A 17,454-nucleotide genomic window follows, 5' to 3' on the forward strand; every position below is an offset into this window, starting at 1 on the left:
GGTGTTTTAGAAAAGTAAATCATGTACTAAAGAGATTAGACTTTATTATGAAAAGCATTGGATATCTTCAGATATATTTAAGGAGAATGACCTAAATAAATTGATTTTTTTTTTTAAAGTTAATTCCAGTAGGCATGAGAAGGACAGGCTAGATGAAAAATGTGTTACAATGTGATACATCAGAATACTATTCAAAGGTGACCCCAAAGATTACAACTTGGGGGCCGGGGAAATGGAAATGTCATTAACCAAGATAAGGAAAAGATGAGAAAGAGCTATGGTGATGAGAATGTGTCAAAGATAATTAATCACAGTTTGGAACATCAAGATGGAAGTTGATTCATTCCATTCATGTCAAAATGAAATTCATTTTGACAATTTCAAAAGAAAGCCAGAACAAAATCAGAACCAGAAATGTAAATCTGAAACCATTCTCATTGTGTCCAGATCCTCCTAAGAGTAAATGCAAGTGTTCTGAAAGTGAGCTCACTTAGCATTGCTAAATTGAGGCTAGAGGCAGACAATGAGGGGCCCAAGAACAGAAACAACTGCAGTTAGGAAATAGTATCAGATAAGTCAGCAAAATAAAACTAGAAGTCACAGGGTTAGGGGAAATAAGGACAATTTCTTAGGTGCTACTGGTAGGGTTTCAGTGGTACTTATGTATGAAGTACTTCTGAGAGTTCATTTTGATGAGGTCTGAGATGAGAATACCATATTGGAGGAAAATAAGGATCTTTTAGACTTGATAGAGCGGTGCTTTAGATGATGGAGTTAAAATACAGATCACACTTCACTGAATGGAAGAGCACCGGGTATTGGCTATACTTTTCACCATGTGGTAAAAAGAATGTTTTTGCTGGGGAAGTAGTTTGTGATAGAAATTTAGGAATATTTTTAGGCCAATGTGAAGAATCAAGTTGTATGCAGAAAGTTGTTGGGGGAAGGCGTGGATGTGAAATAGACACAAAGATAGAGCAAGATCCCAGAGGACATGAGGTGAAAAACTTCTCAAGAACATGTGTGGAACAAGCAGAATATTTGTGAAAACAGAGAATTGAGGAAGTATGGATACCAATGATTTTCTAAGCATGAGAAATTCTGGAAAGACTAAGAAAAGAGTATATGGATGGTATTTTGTTATAATGGAGTGAAACTGGGATGGAAGTAGGAGGTGAGCTGAATATATGGAAGAGTTCAACTTCACTGAATTATTTTTCAGGGTTGGAATTAACTGGACATGGATCATGTGAAATCACAAACACCTTAAGCAAACTGAAATTTACAAAAGTGGATTCACATTACAGACGTGGGCTCCCTTTCTTTGGGCAGGTAAAGTAATCTTTTCAGTATAATCATAATTGGGGGGATGTGGCTTTTAAGAAAACAAATTTTTATATCACAAAATCAAAATTTATTATAAAAATGAATATTTATTTAGAGTAAGAAAAGAATATAACAAATTACAAATTTGAAAGGCAAATACTGTCACAGAATCCCAAAAAAAAAGCATATTCTTACTAATTAACTTCCTAACACACCTTTATAATACACTTTTCCTGTATAGTTTGGCTGCATACTCTTTGATTGTCTCTTTATAAACAATGATTTTATAATATAATTTTCTATAGAAAGAATAAGATATTTTCATCTAGTTTTTTAAATTATTGTTAGTTTTTTAATTTTTTTTAGTTTCAAGGCTCAATATTCATAATAATATTGCTAAATTATAAGACTGATATCCAATTTAGTAAACTATCAAGGAAATGTAAGATTTCTAGGCATTTTACATTTTATTTTGTAATAACTAATCTTTGAATTGACAGTTTACAGGCAATTTCCTCATTTTATTGACGTATACGAATTTGATATTGTCTTAAGGTATTCCAGTATTTTGTATCAAATTGGCAAGAAATTAATAATGGGGCAAGACCATTTCAGGTCAAGAGAAAAGCATGAGAAAACTGAAGACTTGGAGGATGAATATGACTTGGCCAGAAATTTAAGAAAGATGAGAGAACAGCCAAGGCTGTAGGTGTACAACAGCTTTTTCAGGATCAAAGAACCAAGTGTGTTTTAGGTTATGTTCAGAATTTTGGATTGAGAAGTTACTGAAAGTTTTAGGGAGAATGACATGAGCAGTGTAAACTGTATAGAGAATGGTTTGAAGCAAGGACAGAGCAGCAGAGGGTGGTGGAATGCATAAACTTAAATAGAAAGATATAGGAAACCGGATGGGAAAAAATATTGTGGTTTTAACTGGAATGGAAGCAGTAGATTTGGAGAGAAGTAAATAGGAATAAAAGATGTTTAGCAGGGGAAGGGTTAGCACTTGGCAATGGGTTAGATATAGGCACTGTTATATATAGGCAGTGAAAGAGAGAACATGACCAAAAAAATAAGGCCCTACATATTCCTGCATAAATTACCAGATGGATAGAAGCCCTATATACTGAGATAGAGAACACCAGAGATGAAGAAAATTTGGGAAGGTAACATTGTGAGTCCACGATTGGCTATTCTCAGTTGAATGTTCATAAGTTATCTAAATATAAATGTCAAAAAGAAAAATATTTTAGAGCCCAGAAAACAAATCTTATTTTCATATTCTAAGATCTTCGTTAAGTGACAGTGGCCAAGGCGTCAAGAGGCGAATACGACAGAGTAGAAAATGTTATTGCTATATAACACCCGAAACCAGCTATCACTTTCCTATTTCTAGGTTCTTCTAGTTGATGAGAAGGATCAGCCAATCCCCAATAAAACTGTAGTTGTCAACGTGGATGTACTTGCATACCGTGCCAGCTTTACTACGAATGAGCATGGTTTGGTGAACATTTCCATTGATACCAGTAACTTCACATCTTCTTTCATTTCAGTTTTGGTAAGTGGAAAGGGGCATCTGGGACTAAAAAGACACAGATCACTGGGGCCACAGAATTTAAGGGTACATGGGAAGCAGGTGAATTCCAGGGAGAAAAGAAAAGGTGATAAAGACTAAAGTAGAAATTAAGCAATGTGGAGAACTAAATAATAAGAAATGAAAAATTCTCTGTCAGAAACTTTTACTTTAGATAGACTCTGTTTACAACATGATCTAGTTTCAGGAGACTTTTAAATATTAGAACATCTTGATAGTCTTTTGAAAATTCAACATCTTTACAATTTTATTACAAATTAGATTTTGTCTTGTTTCCTTGGTATACCACTATTTTTGTTTTGTGTTAAACATTCAAATGTCCTTATGCAACTTACAACCATAAGGGTATGAAGAAAAAGTAATTAATCTTGACTATGAGTGAATAATACCTACTAAATCAGTATGGCATAAACTTAAATAAACTTAAGGGAAAGTTGTTTCGAGATTATGCTTTATTTGGGAAGGCAGCCTATAATGAAACCAAGTAAGCATGATTCTTATAAAATCTTCAGTAAATGACAGAGTGACCAATATATACATAATATATGTTAATAACAAATAACCTACTTAAGACCTTTATTCTATCCATTAGGTCACTTACAAGCAGAATAACCTCTGTTTTGATAACTGGTGGCTTGAAGAATTTCACACACCAGCACAGCACACTGTAAGGCATATTTTTTCCCCGAGCAAGAGCTATGTTCACCTTGAACCTGTGGCTGGTACCATGGCCTGTGGGCAAACCCAGGAGATTCGGGCACACTACATCCTGAATGGACAGATTCTGAATGATGAAAAAGAATTAACCTTCTATTATTTGGTAAGAATAAAAGCCAGTGTAGCTCTTACTAATTACGTAGACCCTAAAAAGATAGAGTTCCTATCTAAGTAATGCTCTTTATATCAATATAATGTTTTTATGAGTGAAGAGAAGTTGTTTCCTAACAAATTAATGCTTTAATTTTTCATTTATGTTCTGGTCTCCACTGAAACTTTTAAGTTTTTTTTTTTTCTGAGTTCCAATGGAAAATTATTGAATGGAAGAGGAAAGAGCTTAAGACAAATGCCTTGTTAGACAAAAAGATTGTTTTTCCTAGAACCCAGTAGATAAATAAGCAAAGGATAAAAATCAAGAACTTAGCCAATAGGAAATAAAAAGGATAAACAATCTTCTGGAAAAATGTCAATTTAACATTAATTGGAGAAGTGAAAATTAAAAGAATAAAGCAGTAGTATTTTATTCTTATAAAGGTTCTAAATAATTTACAAAGTTCAAGAACTGGTGTAACTGCAGGGAAAAGTACATTGACAGGCATATTATAAATTGATATGATCCTTTTCAGGTCAGTATACCTATTTATGTACAAAAATTTAAAATATTCAAAGCTGGTAGTTATCCAAGTAAGTCTTTTTAAGAAGAAAAACTTATGTTTAGGAAATTCTGTATCAGAACATTAACTATAAATAGTATTTTTTTATTCTATAAAAAAGTGAAAAAATTGGCAGTAAGTTAGAATCTTAGCTTTATTGCTTCCTAGTTATGCGACCTCAGGTAATTTACTTAATCTCATTTGTAAAGAGAAATGTCAATCATCTCATCTGAATACTGAAGATAGTATTTATACCTACTTCATAGAGTTATTGTCAAAACTAAATAAAAATCTTAAAACTAAATTATTTAGTTCAGTACCTGGCACATAGAGAGTGTAAATACTTTTAGTTGTTTTTTTTTTTTAAATAGAGGCAACAACAGAGAATACTTACATATATTTTATACCTGCCTTCACTATATATTGCTTTGCGCATAATAGATGCTTAAAATATTTGTTGAAAGAATATGTAAATTTAAAATATTAATATTCAAGATAAGTAGTAATATTAAGTAAAATTCTAAAACACTGTAAAATTTTATGTTTGTTATTTAAAGTATGTTGTTCGAAGTAAAGTTTATTATTTAAACTATATGTATAGGAAAATATTGAAAGAGAAATTTAGTGAACAAAAACAACTTCTGGGTTGAAGTAGTGAGTTATTATTTATTTGTGTATTATACATATGTTTAAGTAAGTTTAATAAGTACCCTTTAAAATGATAATACATGTATTTCCCTCTGCCTTCAGATCAAAGCAAGAGGAAGCATCACTCGGTCAGGAACCCATGTGTTGTCCATTAAACAAGGAGAGAGTAAGTACTTTCAGGATTTCCTATTTTTTCTCTCAAATTGTCAAATCGTAAACGTTTTAGCAAGATGAAGCTATTTCTTACATTGGAGGAAATGGTCACCAGCTTTCTTCCATCAACCGAAGAGGAGGAAGCTGATAAAAGAAGGATACTAGGTTCATTTTAGTCCATTTAGAACTTTTTTTATCCTTTTTATAGCATTTCTATATTCTAAATATTATTTCTAAAGTAAAATATATTCATTTTATTATTAAATTTTTTAAATGCAGAAAATAATTGAAAAATGCAGAAAATCACCAAAGAAAAATTTTACTCTGTATGTTTTTGTATTAGTTTCCTATTGCTTCTGTAGGAAGCTCTCTGGCTAAAAACCACACAAATTTATTATCTTATAGTTCTGTAGATCAGAAGTCTTACGGGCTAACATCAAGTTGTGAGCAGAACTACATTCCTTCCAGAACTCTAGGAGATTACTTGTTTCCTCACCTTTTCCATCTTCCAAAGACCTCCTGCATTCCTTGGTTTATGGCCTCTTCTTCCATCTTCAATGCCAGCAACACACCATCTTCAAATCTCTCTTATATTCCTGCCTCTCTCTTTTAGATCATACTCTCCTTCTAGATTTTCTTGAATCATAAATATCCATTGATATCTGTTATCCCAGAAAGGATAACTAACTTTTCAAGAAATAATCTATTATGAAAAGATAAGTATATTTAGTCTCTTTATTTGTTACATGTCCCCAGGTTAAATCTCATAAGTAGCTTCCTTTTTTTCTGTTCATTTGAATAGTTATAGGCTATCATTTTACTAAAGCAATATTTATTAACAAAGCATATTTAGAAAGATCAAAAAGCCCATTCACCCAAGGCGAGTCAATACTTCCAAGAAAAAATAAAGAATATGTATTGTAAAATATCTCTTGCTAAAAGTTTTTTTATTGCTTAAAAAAATTGAATTCAGGCAGTCAAATATGGACAGTGCCTCTAATTCTCCATTTAATCATTGATTTTTATGGGATTGATCATTATATTGGTTTTTCTAGAGCAGGTAAGGTTGTTCCTAATAGCATATCAAAAATCAAACTGCCTCCTAAGGCAATTTCTTCAAAATCAGTTCCTGTAATAGAGTTTAAATCGTATATAGTATACTGAGTATCTTGAGAGGTGAAATGCGGAGAAGGAAGTGTCTCTCTAAGAAAAAATACACTTCATTTTATTTGATGATAACTATGTAAATGGTTGCTTTTCCATTTGTCTTTGATTTCTAGGAAACTCAGTGTTAAATTTAAGCACTCTAGTGTTTAACCATCTGTTATAGCTTCTTTTTTTTAAAAAAGGGAACTTTATTTTTATTTATTTATTTATTTATTTTTGGCTGCATTGGTTCTTCGTTGCTGCGCATGGTCTTTCTCTAGTTGCATTGAGCGGGGGCTACTCTTCATTGCAGTGCGTGGGCTTCTCATTGCGGTGGATTCTCTTGCTGTGGAGCACGGGCTCTAGGCGCGCGGGCTTCAGTAGTTGTGGCTCATGGGCTCTAGAGCGCAGGCTCAGTAGTTGTGGCGCACGGGCTTAGTTGCTTTGCGGCATGTGGGATCTTCCCAGATCAGGGCTCGAACCCGTGTCCCCCGCATTGGCAGGCGGATTCTTAACCACTGCGCCACCAGGGAAGCCCTGTTATAGCTTCTTAATAAAATTTATTCCTGCCTATGTTTAACCCTGCTTCAGAAATCCAGTTTCATATGGTTTCAGTATCATTGTTTCAAATTTATTTTGACCCTGCTGTTTTTGTGTATTTTCACCACAAGCTGCCCTCAGATCTTCTATAGATATAGGAAGGCTATAGTTTTTAAAGAAATTTATGCTACAAAGATAAAACAGAGCATTTATGAGATTAAGCAGATACATGAATTAAACACTATGTAATTCACACAGAAAGTAACCACTAAGGTAAATGCATTGAATTCTTTTATAAAAACCAGAGGCACACTGTTTTGTACGTGATTATTTGTACCTGTATCTCCGCTCTGTTTTAAATGGCCTGAAGGTAGAGACTATGTTGCATTCTTTGACTTGGCCTCATGCATATGACAAGAACTGTGCTGATTGGATCATAGATAGAGATCATTAAAGGTGTCTAAAAGTTCTTCTCTCTTCTTAATGTCTTTTTTTTTTAATTTAAAAATAGAGACATTCACTAAATGTTCTTTTCTACCTCCGCAGAGGAAATGAACAATTTAACCTACATCTTTAAGGGAAAATGTCATTAGTTCAGCATATATTTATTGAATACTACTGCACGCAAAATGGTGTAAATGCAAGTCTTACTTCAGTACGCTCCAAATGTAAATAAGTTAAATAATTTGAGAACCTCTTCTTTATAAAATTGAAACTCTTCCCTCTTCCTAATCTATTATCTTGAACTTTCTTTACTCTCCAGTGAAAGGGGTATTTTCCTTCTCCTTTCAAGTGGAATCAGACATTGCTCCTACAGCCCAGTTGCTTATTTATACTATTTTACCTAATGGAGAAGTTATTGCAGATACTGAGAAGCTCGAGATTGAAAACTGTTTTGCCAATAAGGTGGGTGTTTTGTTTAAGCCCAGGCCTTTTCTTCGTCTCCCCTTTTGAAGTATGGAAAATAAGGAACTTATGTACATTAAAAGACTGCCATGTAGTGCTCCTAGAACTTTCTGCCAAAGGACCTCTAAAGGAAAGATTGACGCTAAGCCCTGGGAGGTCTAGAGGAGTCGTTCAAAGCAGGTGGCCATCAGCACAATTTTTTCTCTTGCTTTATCTGAAAATTCATGTGGAATTCAAAATATATTCTACAATTAACCTTTAATAGTTTTAATTTTGAAATGTTTGTTCCCCAAATTTTCAATTAAAAATGATGCTTCACAATGATGTCAGTTTTATTCTGTCATATCCCCCTGACACGCCTCCATGTACTACTGCAGAAATCAGTAATTTACTGTGAGTTAAATTCACTTTGAATTTGAAACAGAACAGGGGTATATGTATGTATCCCATTTTGAGAAACATAGCCTGGGCACTCCAATAATGACTATAGCATAAAAATCTAAGTTGCATATGGGATCTTCTTATATTTCCAAAGAATGCATAGCTGTAATGAGAAGCCTACTGAGATATTAATAAGCTTTATCCCAACAGAATTTTCTGTGTAATCTTAACATTAACAATCAAATAGGATCCACAGACTTCAGATATATTTTTTAAAATATACCTACAAGGACTCTAACATGAGCTTTATGAAGATTAAAACAACATGCATTTACAGGAAGTGAACATTTCTGCAATGAGAATTATATTTAGATTGTCCTTTTTAACATACAATGATCTAAGAAAATACACAGTGGATTCTGAATAAATTTTCAACTCCATCTTAGTAAAGAATGCTATTAAACCTGGACAGGTGTCCAAGAGCATCATTTGTGTTCTGTTTGGATGTTCTGTGTGTTTCATATAAACCTAGAAGAGACTTTTGCTTCGAGCTTCAATGTCTTTATTGCTAATCATGGGTAGTTAGTTTTTTGTTAAACCTTGGAATGGCCATCTTATGCTACAGCTTTCAGCACACTTTACTCATCCCAGCAGTGGTTTCACTCTGGTGCAAAAACATATGACAGCTTCTGTGTCATATCATAAAACTTCCACATAGAAGCAAAAGTCCATGGACATTATATTCAATCACTTCACATCAAATATCTTTTCACTTATCATTGATCAGAGATGGAGCTAAGCTATGATAAATATAGATGAAGATTTTTGCAGTATTCAGAAGAAAGTTGACTATGTGTTTAAAAGTTAGAGAGTTATTAAAGTTAACAATTAAGGACCCTAGAAGTGAGACATCCTGACAGGGTGATGAGCAGAGTAAGAAGTGGGTTGAGAATGTGAGGAAAGATCCAGGTCAGTCTGAGACCTGTGTTTCTTTAAACCAATATACTTTAAATAATTTTTTGATCTTTGTTGGAAAGAGGAAACCTGTTTTCTATTCACCATCCATATACCACTTTCTTACTTTAATAATGACAGATTTATTATACACGTTAAATACTATGTAACAGTTTAAATTGTCTCTTATTCCTAACTGGAAATAATTATTCATTAAGGATAACATTGATTAATATGGATAGGTACAGGCTCTCAAAATATGCCTTAAAGTTCTTTTCTGGTTCTCATATCAGTAGAACATTTTACATTTTCAAGCATATCCATTTCTTGGTTAGGAGTATTTTCAGTGATTATAATCTCAAATAACTCACTTGTTCATTTGGTATGGACATTCACAAACATATTTTAATGAACTTAAATTTTCTAAAAACAAAAACAAACATATTTAAAATAGAATTCTCCAAAAGCAGTGTTTTCATAATATATTGAACTACAGAGATGAATACTACTGCACCTTGAGGATAAATCAATTAGTTTTTTTCATATATGTCATATGATATACATGAATCCAAAGTGTTACATTAATTCAGTAGACCACATAGCAGATTATCATAGTTAAATTCAGCAATCCAAGTCAAATATTATTTAACGGAATGTACTATTTCATTCCAGTCCAAATCAGCTTTCAGTTCAAGAACGTGGAAGCTTAACAGATGCTACTGCAGTAACTAAATTCCAAATTATTTTATAATTTACTCAAGATTCTACTCAAAAAATTCTAACATAAACATAGGAACCAATAGATTCACTTACAGATGAATTTCTACTGGCCAAACCAGTCAAATCTCTGAAAAAAATTATGCACAATTTTTCATTATTTTGTAGTTCTTATTCTTTATTCACAGTCCTTTGAATATTGTCAATGAATTAACTCTTAGGATGCATATTAGATTTTTAGTTTTTTTAATTAATGAGTAAATTCCTGATCCTGATAAACAGTACTACACCGCTTTAGAATGCCAGGTGATTAACAGGGCCAACTGAAGGAGACTTCATTGGCTGGTCTTAGAGGTGGAATAGGATTTTTCACAGCCCCGTGCAAACTACACACATTCATCACAAAAACACTGCGTGGAGATAGGTATGTATCTTTGTTAGCGTGTGCATTCCAATTCCCACTCAAGGTTCTCTTTTACTGTGATCAAAATCAATTTATATTTCACTGGTTATAAAAAGAGTGGGAAACCTGAGTTAACCGGACCACATATCCAGTTTATTCCAGAGATGGTTAACTGGTAGTCGCCAGGCAGATTCATCTCTTAACCCTTCTCTAACATGGATGAAGAGAAAGGAAGTGTGGAAAGGACTAGTCCTACCCTGGGGTAGAAGAGAGTTTTAAGATTGTAACAATTAGAAAATTTGTGGCTATAATCATATCCTCTTTACAGGTGAATTTGAGCTTCTCTTCAGCCCAGGGCCTGCCAGCCTCAGATACCAACCTGAAGGTCACAGCCGCTGCTTACTCCCTCTGTGCCCTCCGTGCAGTGGACCAGAGTGTCCTGCTAATGAAGCCTGAAGCTGAGGTCTCACCTCAGTCAGTGAGTCCCATTTCAGTCTTGCATATCAGAAAATGCACACATGATATGACTATTTTTGGAAGCTGGAAGTTATAACTGCAAAGGACAAGTTCTTCAGAGTGTTAGGCATGGTGTAGTAAGTCACATATGAGTTTGGATTCAATTCAGTTCCAAAAAAGACATTGCACAAGGTGCTTCACACACATCATCTTACTTCATTCTCTGCTATAACATATCAAAGAGTGAGCAGTCTCGTTCACTACTACATTCCCTGTGCCTAGCACACTCTTTACATGTAAAAGATGCTCAAAACATTTATTTTTTTTTTGTTTTTTGGCAGTGGGGGAGGGCCACACTGCATGGCTTGCGGGATCCTAGCTCCCTGACCAGGGATTGAACCCATGCACTCGGTAGTGAGAGCGTGGAGTCCTAACCACTGGACCGCCAGGGAAGTCCCTCAACACATTTTTAATGAACAAATAAATGAATAATAATTCCTTAACGTGGATATTATTACCTTAATTTTATGAATGAAGAAAACACAGCCAGGATAAATTAAGCAACTATAGAAAGAATATGCCAAAAATATATTTTAAAGGTGGGATTTGAACCAAATTTTATTCAATGTCATGTCTAACACACCACAATTCAAGATAGTATGTGAAATGCCAGGTTTTTAAGTCTTCTCTAAAAAGCAGGCACTTACTCATTGGTTTTAAGTGCGGACAAAAGAGAGTTTCCATTCACACTTGTCTTTTAAAGATGTTTCTTATAATGAAGAACTTCCAAAAGGGCCCAATAGTTTACAGTCTTCGTTGTCCATTTATTTATTTAACGAATATCCCCTGTGTCTGGACTACGGGATAGATACTGCTCCAGGAATAGGAGTTCTTATGGTGAACAATCAGATGTGGTCTTTGACCATTTTAGACGTATAGTCTTGTGAGTTACTAAGCAAGCAACAGAAACATATAAACATGTAACAGTTCTAAATTTTGATAAGTATCATTTAAGGAATAAACAGGATGTTGAGCTAAAGAAAAGAGTTGAACAATTTTTGATATAGTGATTAGTGATTAGGGGTGTCTTCTTAGATCGTCAGATGATGGAGGGGCAGGGGTAGGCATGACAAAGAATGAAAGCAGCGTGCCTGAAGGTCTTGCAGTCAGAATAAGTCTGCAGCGTTCAAAGAGGAAAAGGTAATGACCTTATACGTAGTGGTGACAGAAGAGGATGGTAGAGGTGGTAGGTGGAATGGAAAGTAAAGAAGATCATGACAAGCGCTGTGAGCTTGCAGCGGAGTTAGGAGTTGACAGCAAATGTAGTGGTAAATCAATGAGGAGTTTTAAGCAGGAGAGTGATTTAGTGATTTAGATTTATCTAGTAAGAAGACCTTGTTTGCCGCTCAGAGTATGGGAGCAAGAATGAAAACAGTTAGGAGGCTATTGTAGTAGCATAGATTAGAGATGACAGCAGGTCCGCATGGAGTCACTGTGTGTTTAATGAACGCTATATGACTGAGCAGGTAGCCTCATGCTAGGCTCTGGGCAAAAACTGAACTGGAATGGATTTATTTCTCGGTTACCCCTGTACCTAGTTTTTTTCCCAAGTTAAACTTGGTCTTAAAATAGTAGACTTAAAAAAAAAAAAACTTGGTAAGAACTTAATCATATAAAATGGGAAAAGGGAATGAATTAAGTATTTACAGAGGTTGTTTCTGGGTGACGGGTATGAATGACTTTTATTCTTTCATTATGTTTCTCTGTACTGTCCACATTTTTGCTTTCTTTTAAAAGTAGGCGTTTGGGCTGGGAGACAAAGAGACTTGAGTTTTATACTTACTCAGCCAAAATGGGCTCTGAGTCTTTGATCAATTAATTTGATATCTTTCTGTATTAATTTCTTTTGGACAAGAAGAGGATTAGGATCCATAACCCTTAATATCTCCCCATGATTTCTGTGTCACTTTTTATAATGTTGGTATGGGAGTGTTAAATAAACACCATGATCTCGTAAACTCCAGATTGAACATTATCACACTCAAAATAAAATAAAATAAAATAAAATAGAGTTTTTCCTTTGTTCTCTCTATTTTGCAGGTCTATGATTTGCTACCAGTAAAGAGCAGCCTTAGTGTTAGATATGGAGGTTCCGTGAATGAAGATGGGGAAAAATGCATCAATGCAGAAGATATAACTCACAATGGAATCATTTATACACCAAAGCAGATCCTGAGTGATGATGATGTTTACAGTATCTTTGAGGTAATTCTTCTTCCTAAAAACGTAACGAAATTTGATTTCTGAGTCTTTGTTAAGATGGAGAACAAATGGATTTCTAAGCTCTAAAATCTGATCTTCCGCCCACTCACCAAAAAAAAACCCTATGATTAACAGAAAAATATTGAAATCTCAGAGGCATAGAGAACTTTGTATACACACATAGAGTCAATCATGAATTTCTCTGGCACTTTAAACAGCAAGGGGTATACTTTTAGGGCCACAACTTTAACCAAGTTGATCCCAAAGCTAGTTATCACTGTCGTATTCCCCTCGCAGTGATTCTCAGAGATTCCAATATGTGAGAAAAACAAAACATTTCCCATAGCACCTCTGACACCCTTGGAAGGGTGAGTACCCTATTGGCAGCCATTATAACAGTCATTTTCACAATAAATAAATGATTGAGTAAATGACTGAATACACAAAGTACATTACTTCAGCCAACACCTTCTGTGCAGTAAAATTTCAGGAAAACTGAAAGTAGCTGTTCATAAAGAAAAGATTTACAAAACTTGGAGTAGAAACGTTAGCATGCCTTAGGTACGTTAGCTCAAATGTGTATCTTTAATTAGGCAGAGTTATGAAAAGGAAGTTTATCCAGGTTGTGAGATTAAATCTTATCTCTACCAAAAAGGACTGAAAACTCTCATTATACCTTGAGGAAAGCATACATCAGCTTAGCTGATGAGGTCTGCAGCTTAGCTGAGAACAATTTAAACCTCCCTCTTCTGGAGCCTTCAGAATCATAAATCAGACGGTGGTAGAGGGAGAAAAACAAGACTCGGTTTATCAGCTAACTGCAGCATCTTTAAACATTTCTTTCTGACTTCTTTCTCCCCATTCCATATCACTGCCACCACTGACAACTGTGCTTCAGGGTCCCACAGTTTCCTGAGTACTCTGAGATAGGACAGCAAGTAGTATTTAACTGTGACTAATATCAAAGAAAGAGGAAGCTTAGAACAGGGGGGCTCTAGGAATCAGGCTACTGTGGACATCTGCGATTGTGTTTTGCATGCAGAGATTCAGGATACTTAAAAGACAGTGAGAAAGAAAAAAGGAAAGGATAAATCACAAAAGGGATGAGTTGAACATAGATATTCAGGCAAAGGAATATTTTCCAATAAAACATAAACAAAACAAAGTGTACTGACTGTGAAGAAAAATCCCCAGGACTTCCCTGGTGGCACAGTGGTTAAGAATCCGCCTGTCAACGCAGCGGACACGGGTTCGAGCCCTGGTAGGGGAAGATACCACATGCCAACAGAGCAACTAAGCCCGTGCGCCACAACTACTGAGCCTGTGCTCTAGAGCCTGACAGCCACAACTACTGAAGCCTGCACGCCTAGAGCCTGTGCTCTGCAACAAGAGAAGCCACTGCAATGAGAAGCCCGCGCACCACAACTAAGAGTAGCCCCTGCTCTCTGCAACTAGAGGAAGCCTGCGCACAGCAACGAAGACCCAACGCAGCCAAAAATAAATAAATAAATAAATAAATTTATTTATTCAAAAAAAAAAAGAAAAGTCTCCAACATGCAACCCTACAAATTCAAATGAAAAGAAACAAAAAATTACTCTCTGCCACAAAGTTAATGTTTGGTTTTGGGGGTGAAAGGAAGGAAAGAAAAACATCCAAAATTAAAATACTCAAGTTTCTTGGAGGCACAAGATAATTAAAGAGGCATCAGCACACAGGAGACGAAATTCAGAAATAGGAATCAGAAGTGGATCCTAATCCCAACTCCCATTCACTAACTGGATGATCTGGACTTTCTGTGACCCCATTTTCATATTTATAAAATACCCCTCTTCTCCATTGTGTGGAATTTTCATGATGATCCTATGAGCTATATGTACAATAATAGTAAAAGTATAATACAAACGTAAGGAAATATTCTAGTCTCCAGACTGGATTGCCAGTATGCTTTAATAATTATTTTTCCTCCAGTCTGTAGGATTAAATATTTTTACCAACTCAAAAATCCACAAGCCACATTTTTGTCAGCTGTTTCAGCCATATCCAGGAGCACCTATGATCTATGCAGGAGGTAAGGGTGAGAATTATTTATCTGCTAAAATAATGGAAGAAAAGTGATGCTTTGCTGTGTTGGGTTGGGATAAAAAGCCATTTTTTTAAGTACTGAATGTTGTGACTCTGCAGCGACTTCTTGGTAACTTTTCTTCATATAACATTTTTCCCCAGAAAAAATAATTTTTAAGCCATTATTATTTCTTTCCCTCTCTCTCTCTGTCTCTCATCCAAATCAAATACTTTTTTGTCATAGTCTTCAATAGTCTTGGTACTTTAAATCCCCTTTACCCACTGTGGCTTCAATACCTAAATTAGTCAGGATAAGATAAATTATATTGCAGTAACAAACAAACCCCCACGTCTCAGAGGCTAAGCATATAACAGTTTATTTTTTCCTTTCACAAACACTGCTTGTGAGTCCAGTAGCTGTTCAGAACACCTCCTGACCAGTCATTGTCAGGGAGGTTCATTGGGCTTTCATCTTGTGACTCCATCTCCAATGTGCCTTTCAAGGTTACTACCATGGGGAAGAAGGAATAAATTTGCACATGACTTTTATGGCCAGCAGTGGAAGTGGCATATATCTCATTGCCCTACCTGCAAGGGATGCTGAGAAATGTGAAGGATTATATAGATATTGTTTGCCTCTGTCATATTCTTTTATGGAAATCAAAGTGATTTTGACATATTGAACAAAATAGAATAATTCAGCTTTCGGTGAATATACTTAGTCACTTTGTGTGTCTCAAGTATACCTAGAAAAGAGGAAAAGTTGAAAAGATTCTAGTTCTGACTATTTTCTGCTGCTAACAGGCCTAGAGAAGTGTCTAGAGGCATGCTGGGATGGCTACTAATCCTATTTTCTAATAAGAAATTTGGTGGTATAAAGTGTTTTTTAAAAATAAATTAAACACATTTAATACAGAAGAAATTATTTGCCTAGGAAGACAAAGAGTAAAGTTATGAAAGCAGAGGAATGAATAAGAATATTCCCTCCACAGAAACAAATTCATGTAGTAAAAAAAAAAAAACAAGTTTTCATCATACCTTTATCTGGTATGACACATATAACTTTGAAAATTTGCAGACTCAGGGACTTTCCTGGCTGTCCAGTGATTAAGACTCTGTGCTTCCACTGAAGGGGGCACAGGTTTGATCTCCGGTTGGGGAACTAAGGATCCCACATGCCACGTGGTGTGGCAAAAAAAAAAAAAAAAAAAAATTTGCAGACTCATTTAACATTTTTGAGGCTCAGTTGAAAGTCAGAATGACAACACCAAAGTCACTGAGGTATCATGAGCATAAATTAAAAAAAATATAATCATGATTCCATATAACAGTGTTTTTTGGTTAAAAAAACTAAAAAACATTATTATTACTTTATTTTCACATCCCTCTTAATACCAAGTGTATTATTTTCTTTTCAATCTTAAGTGAAAACATGTAGGTGGAATGATCCAGAAAAACCTGAAAACAAAGTACCATCATTACATTCTTATCACAGATATTCTGTAACACTCTAGACAAATTTTACATTTGGTATTCGTCACCTATCCATTCTTTCCTTTTCCTGTTCAGTTACATCACCTTAGTCCTGTCCTTCATTGTTTCATAACCAAAGTACTAAAAAGCCATCATAATTTACCTTCCTTGCCTTCCGTCTTTCTCCACTTCGATCCAGCCTCTATACTGTGAAAGGCGCATCACCCTTCAACATTGCTTCTGTCATGTCACTTATTTCTCAGACATAATCGCTACTTCCAGAATTCATAGGTCATCATATTTAAGGTTTTAAAAGAGCATGTTCAATGCTATTATTTTATGTATGTTTATATTTATATATTTATACATACTATCTTTATATGTCTTCTGATCTCTGGCAGGTCACTTTTTTTTTTAATTAATTTTTATTGGAGTATAGTTGCTTTTATCACTTTTTAAAATCAACCTAACTCCTGCCTCCTTAACAGATCTAATTTATTTGTCCTAACCTTCATGGTGTTTTATTATATAATTACACCTACTATTTACTCAGCTATGTTAAACGTGCCCGCCCCCACCCCCACCCCCCGAGATAGACATTCTACTCCTGAGGGGTAAGTTTTTTGTTATCCCTTTGGAGCATTGCTTCTGACCTCTGTGTACATACATGTGTAGCTGTTTCCTTGGAATGCCTTCTTCATTCCCCTCTGATTCTCATCCTTTCATGGTCTTCTTAAGTTCTGCTTTGTAAAGTCTTTTCTAGCCAATCTAAAGTTTATTTTCTGTCCTTTATTGAGTCTCTGTTGTCTGTAACCCATACTTTACTATATTATTGTTTATGTCTTCATATCTTATTAACTGTTAAAAAAAATTCCTGAAATCCTCTTGTTGTAGCTACTATCAATTCCTCTTGTTTGATTCTCACTGCAAATGGAGAACATGTGATCATCCCGTCAGGGTATAAGCAGTATTTCGTGTTTTAAATTACTCTTTATTTTTGCCTTCACCAGTTGAAAACTCAGCTTAGGGAGAGCTACATTTGTTTTCACTTCTAGAGAAAAAT

The 17,454-nt window shown here is 35.0% G+C and overlaps 1 protein-coding gene across 1 annotated transcript in view; it reads left to right on the forward strand.

Annotated features, from left to right (window-relative positions):
• The window catches only part of LOC133100281 (pregnancy zone protein-like), a 40,893-nt gene that overhangs the window by 10,205 nt on the left and 13,234 nt on the right, over window positions 1–17,454 (forward strand). The window contains exons 10-17 of the mRNA XM_061204147.1: window positions 1,223–1,332; window positions 2,723–2,884; window positions 3,513–3,740; window positions 5,041–5,104; window positions 7,541–7,683; window positions 10,467–10,616; window positions 12,695–12,859; window positions 14,826–14,925. Of these exons, the coding sequence (XP_061060130.1) occupies window positions 1,223–1,332; window positions 2,723–2,884; window positions 3,513–3,740; window positions 5,041–5,104; window positions 7,541–7,683; window positions 10,467–10,616; window positions 12,695–12,859; window positions 14,826–14,925 (1,122 nt within the window). The remainder of the gene's footprint in view (window positions 1–1,222; window positions 1,333–2,722; window positions 2,885–3,512; window positions 3,741–5,040; window positions 5,105–7,540; window positions 7,684–10,466; window positions 10,617–12,694; window positions 12,860–14,825; window positions 14,926–17,454) is intronic.

The sequence above is a fragment of the Eubalaena glacialis genome, chromosome 11, assembly GCF_028564815.1.
Source record: "Eubalaena glacialis isolate mEubGla1 chromosome 11, mEubGla1.1.hap2.+ XY, whole genome shotgun sequence".
Classification (NCBI taxonomy): Eukaryota; Metazoa; Chordata; class Mammalia; order Artiodactyla; family Balaenidae; genus Eubalaena; species Eubalaena glacialis.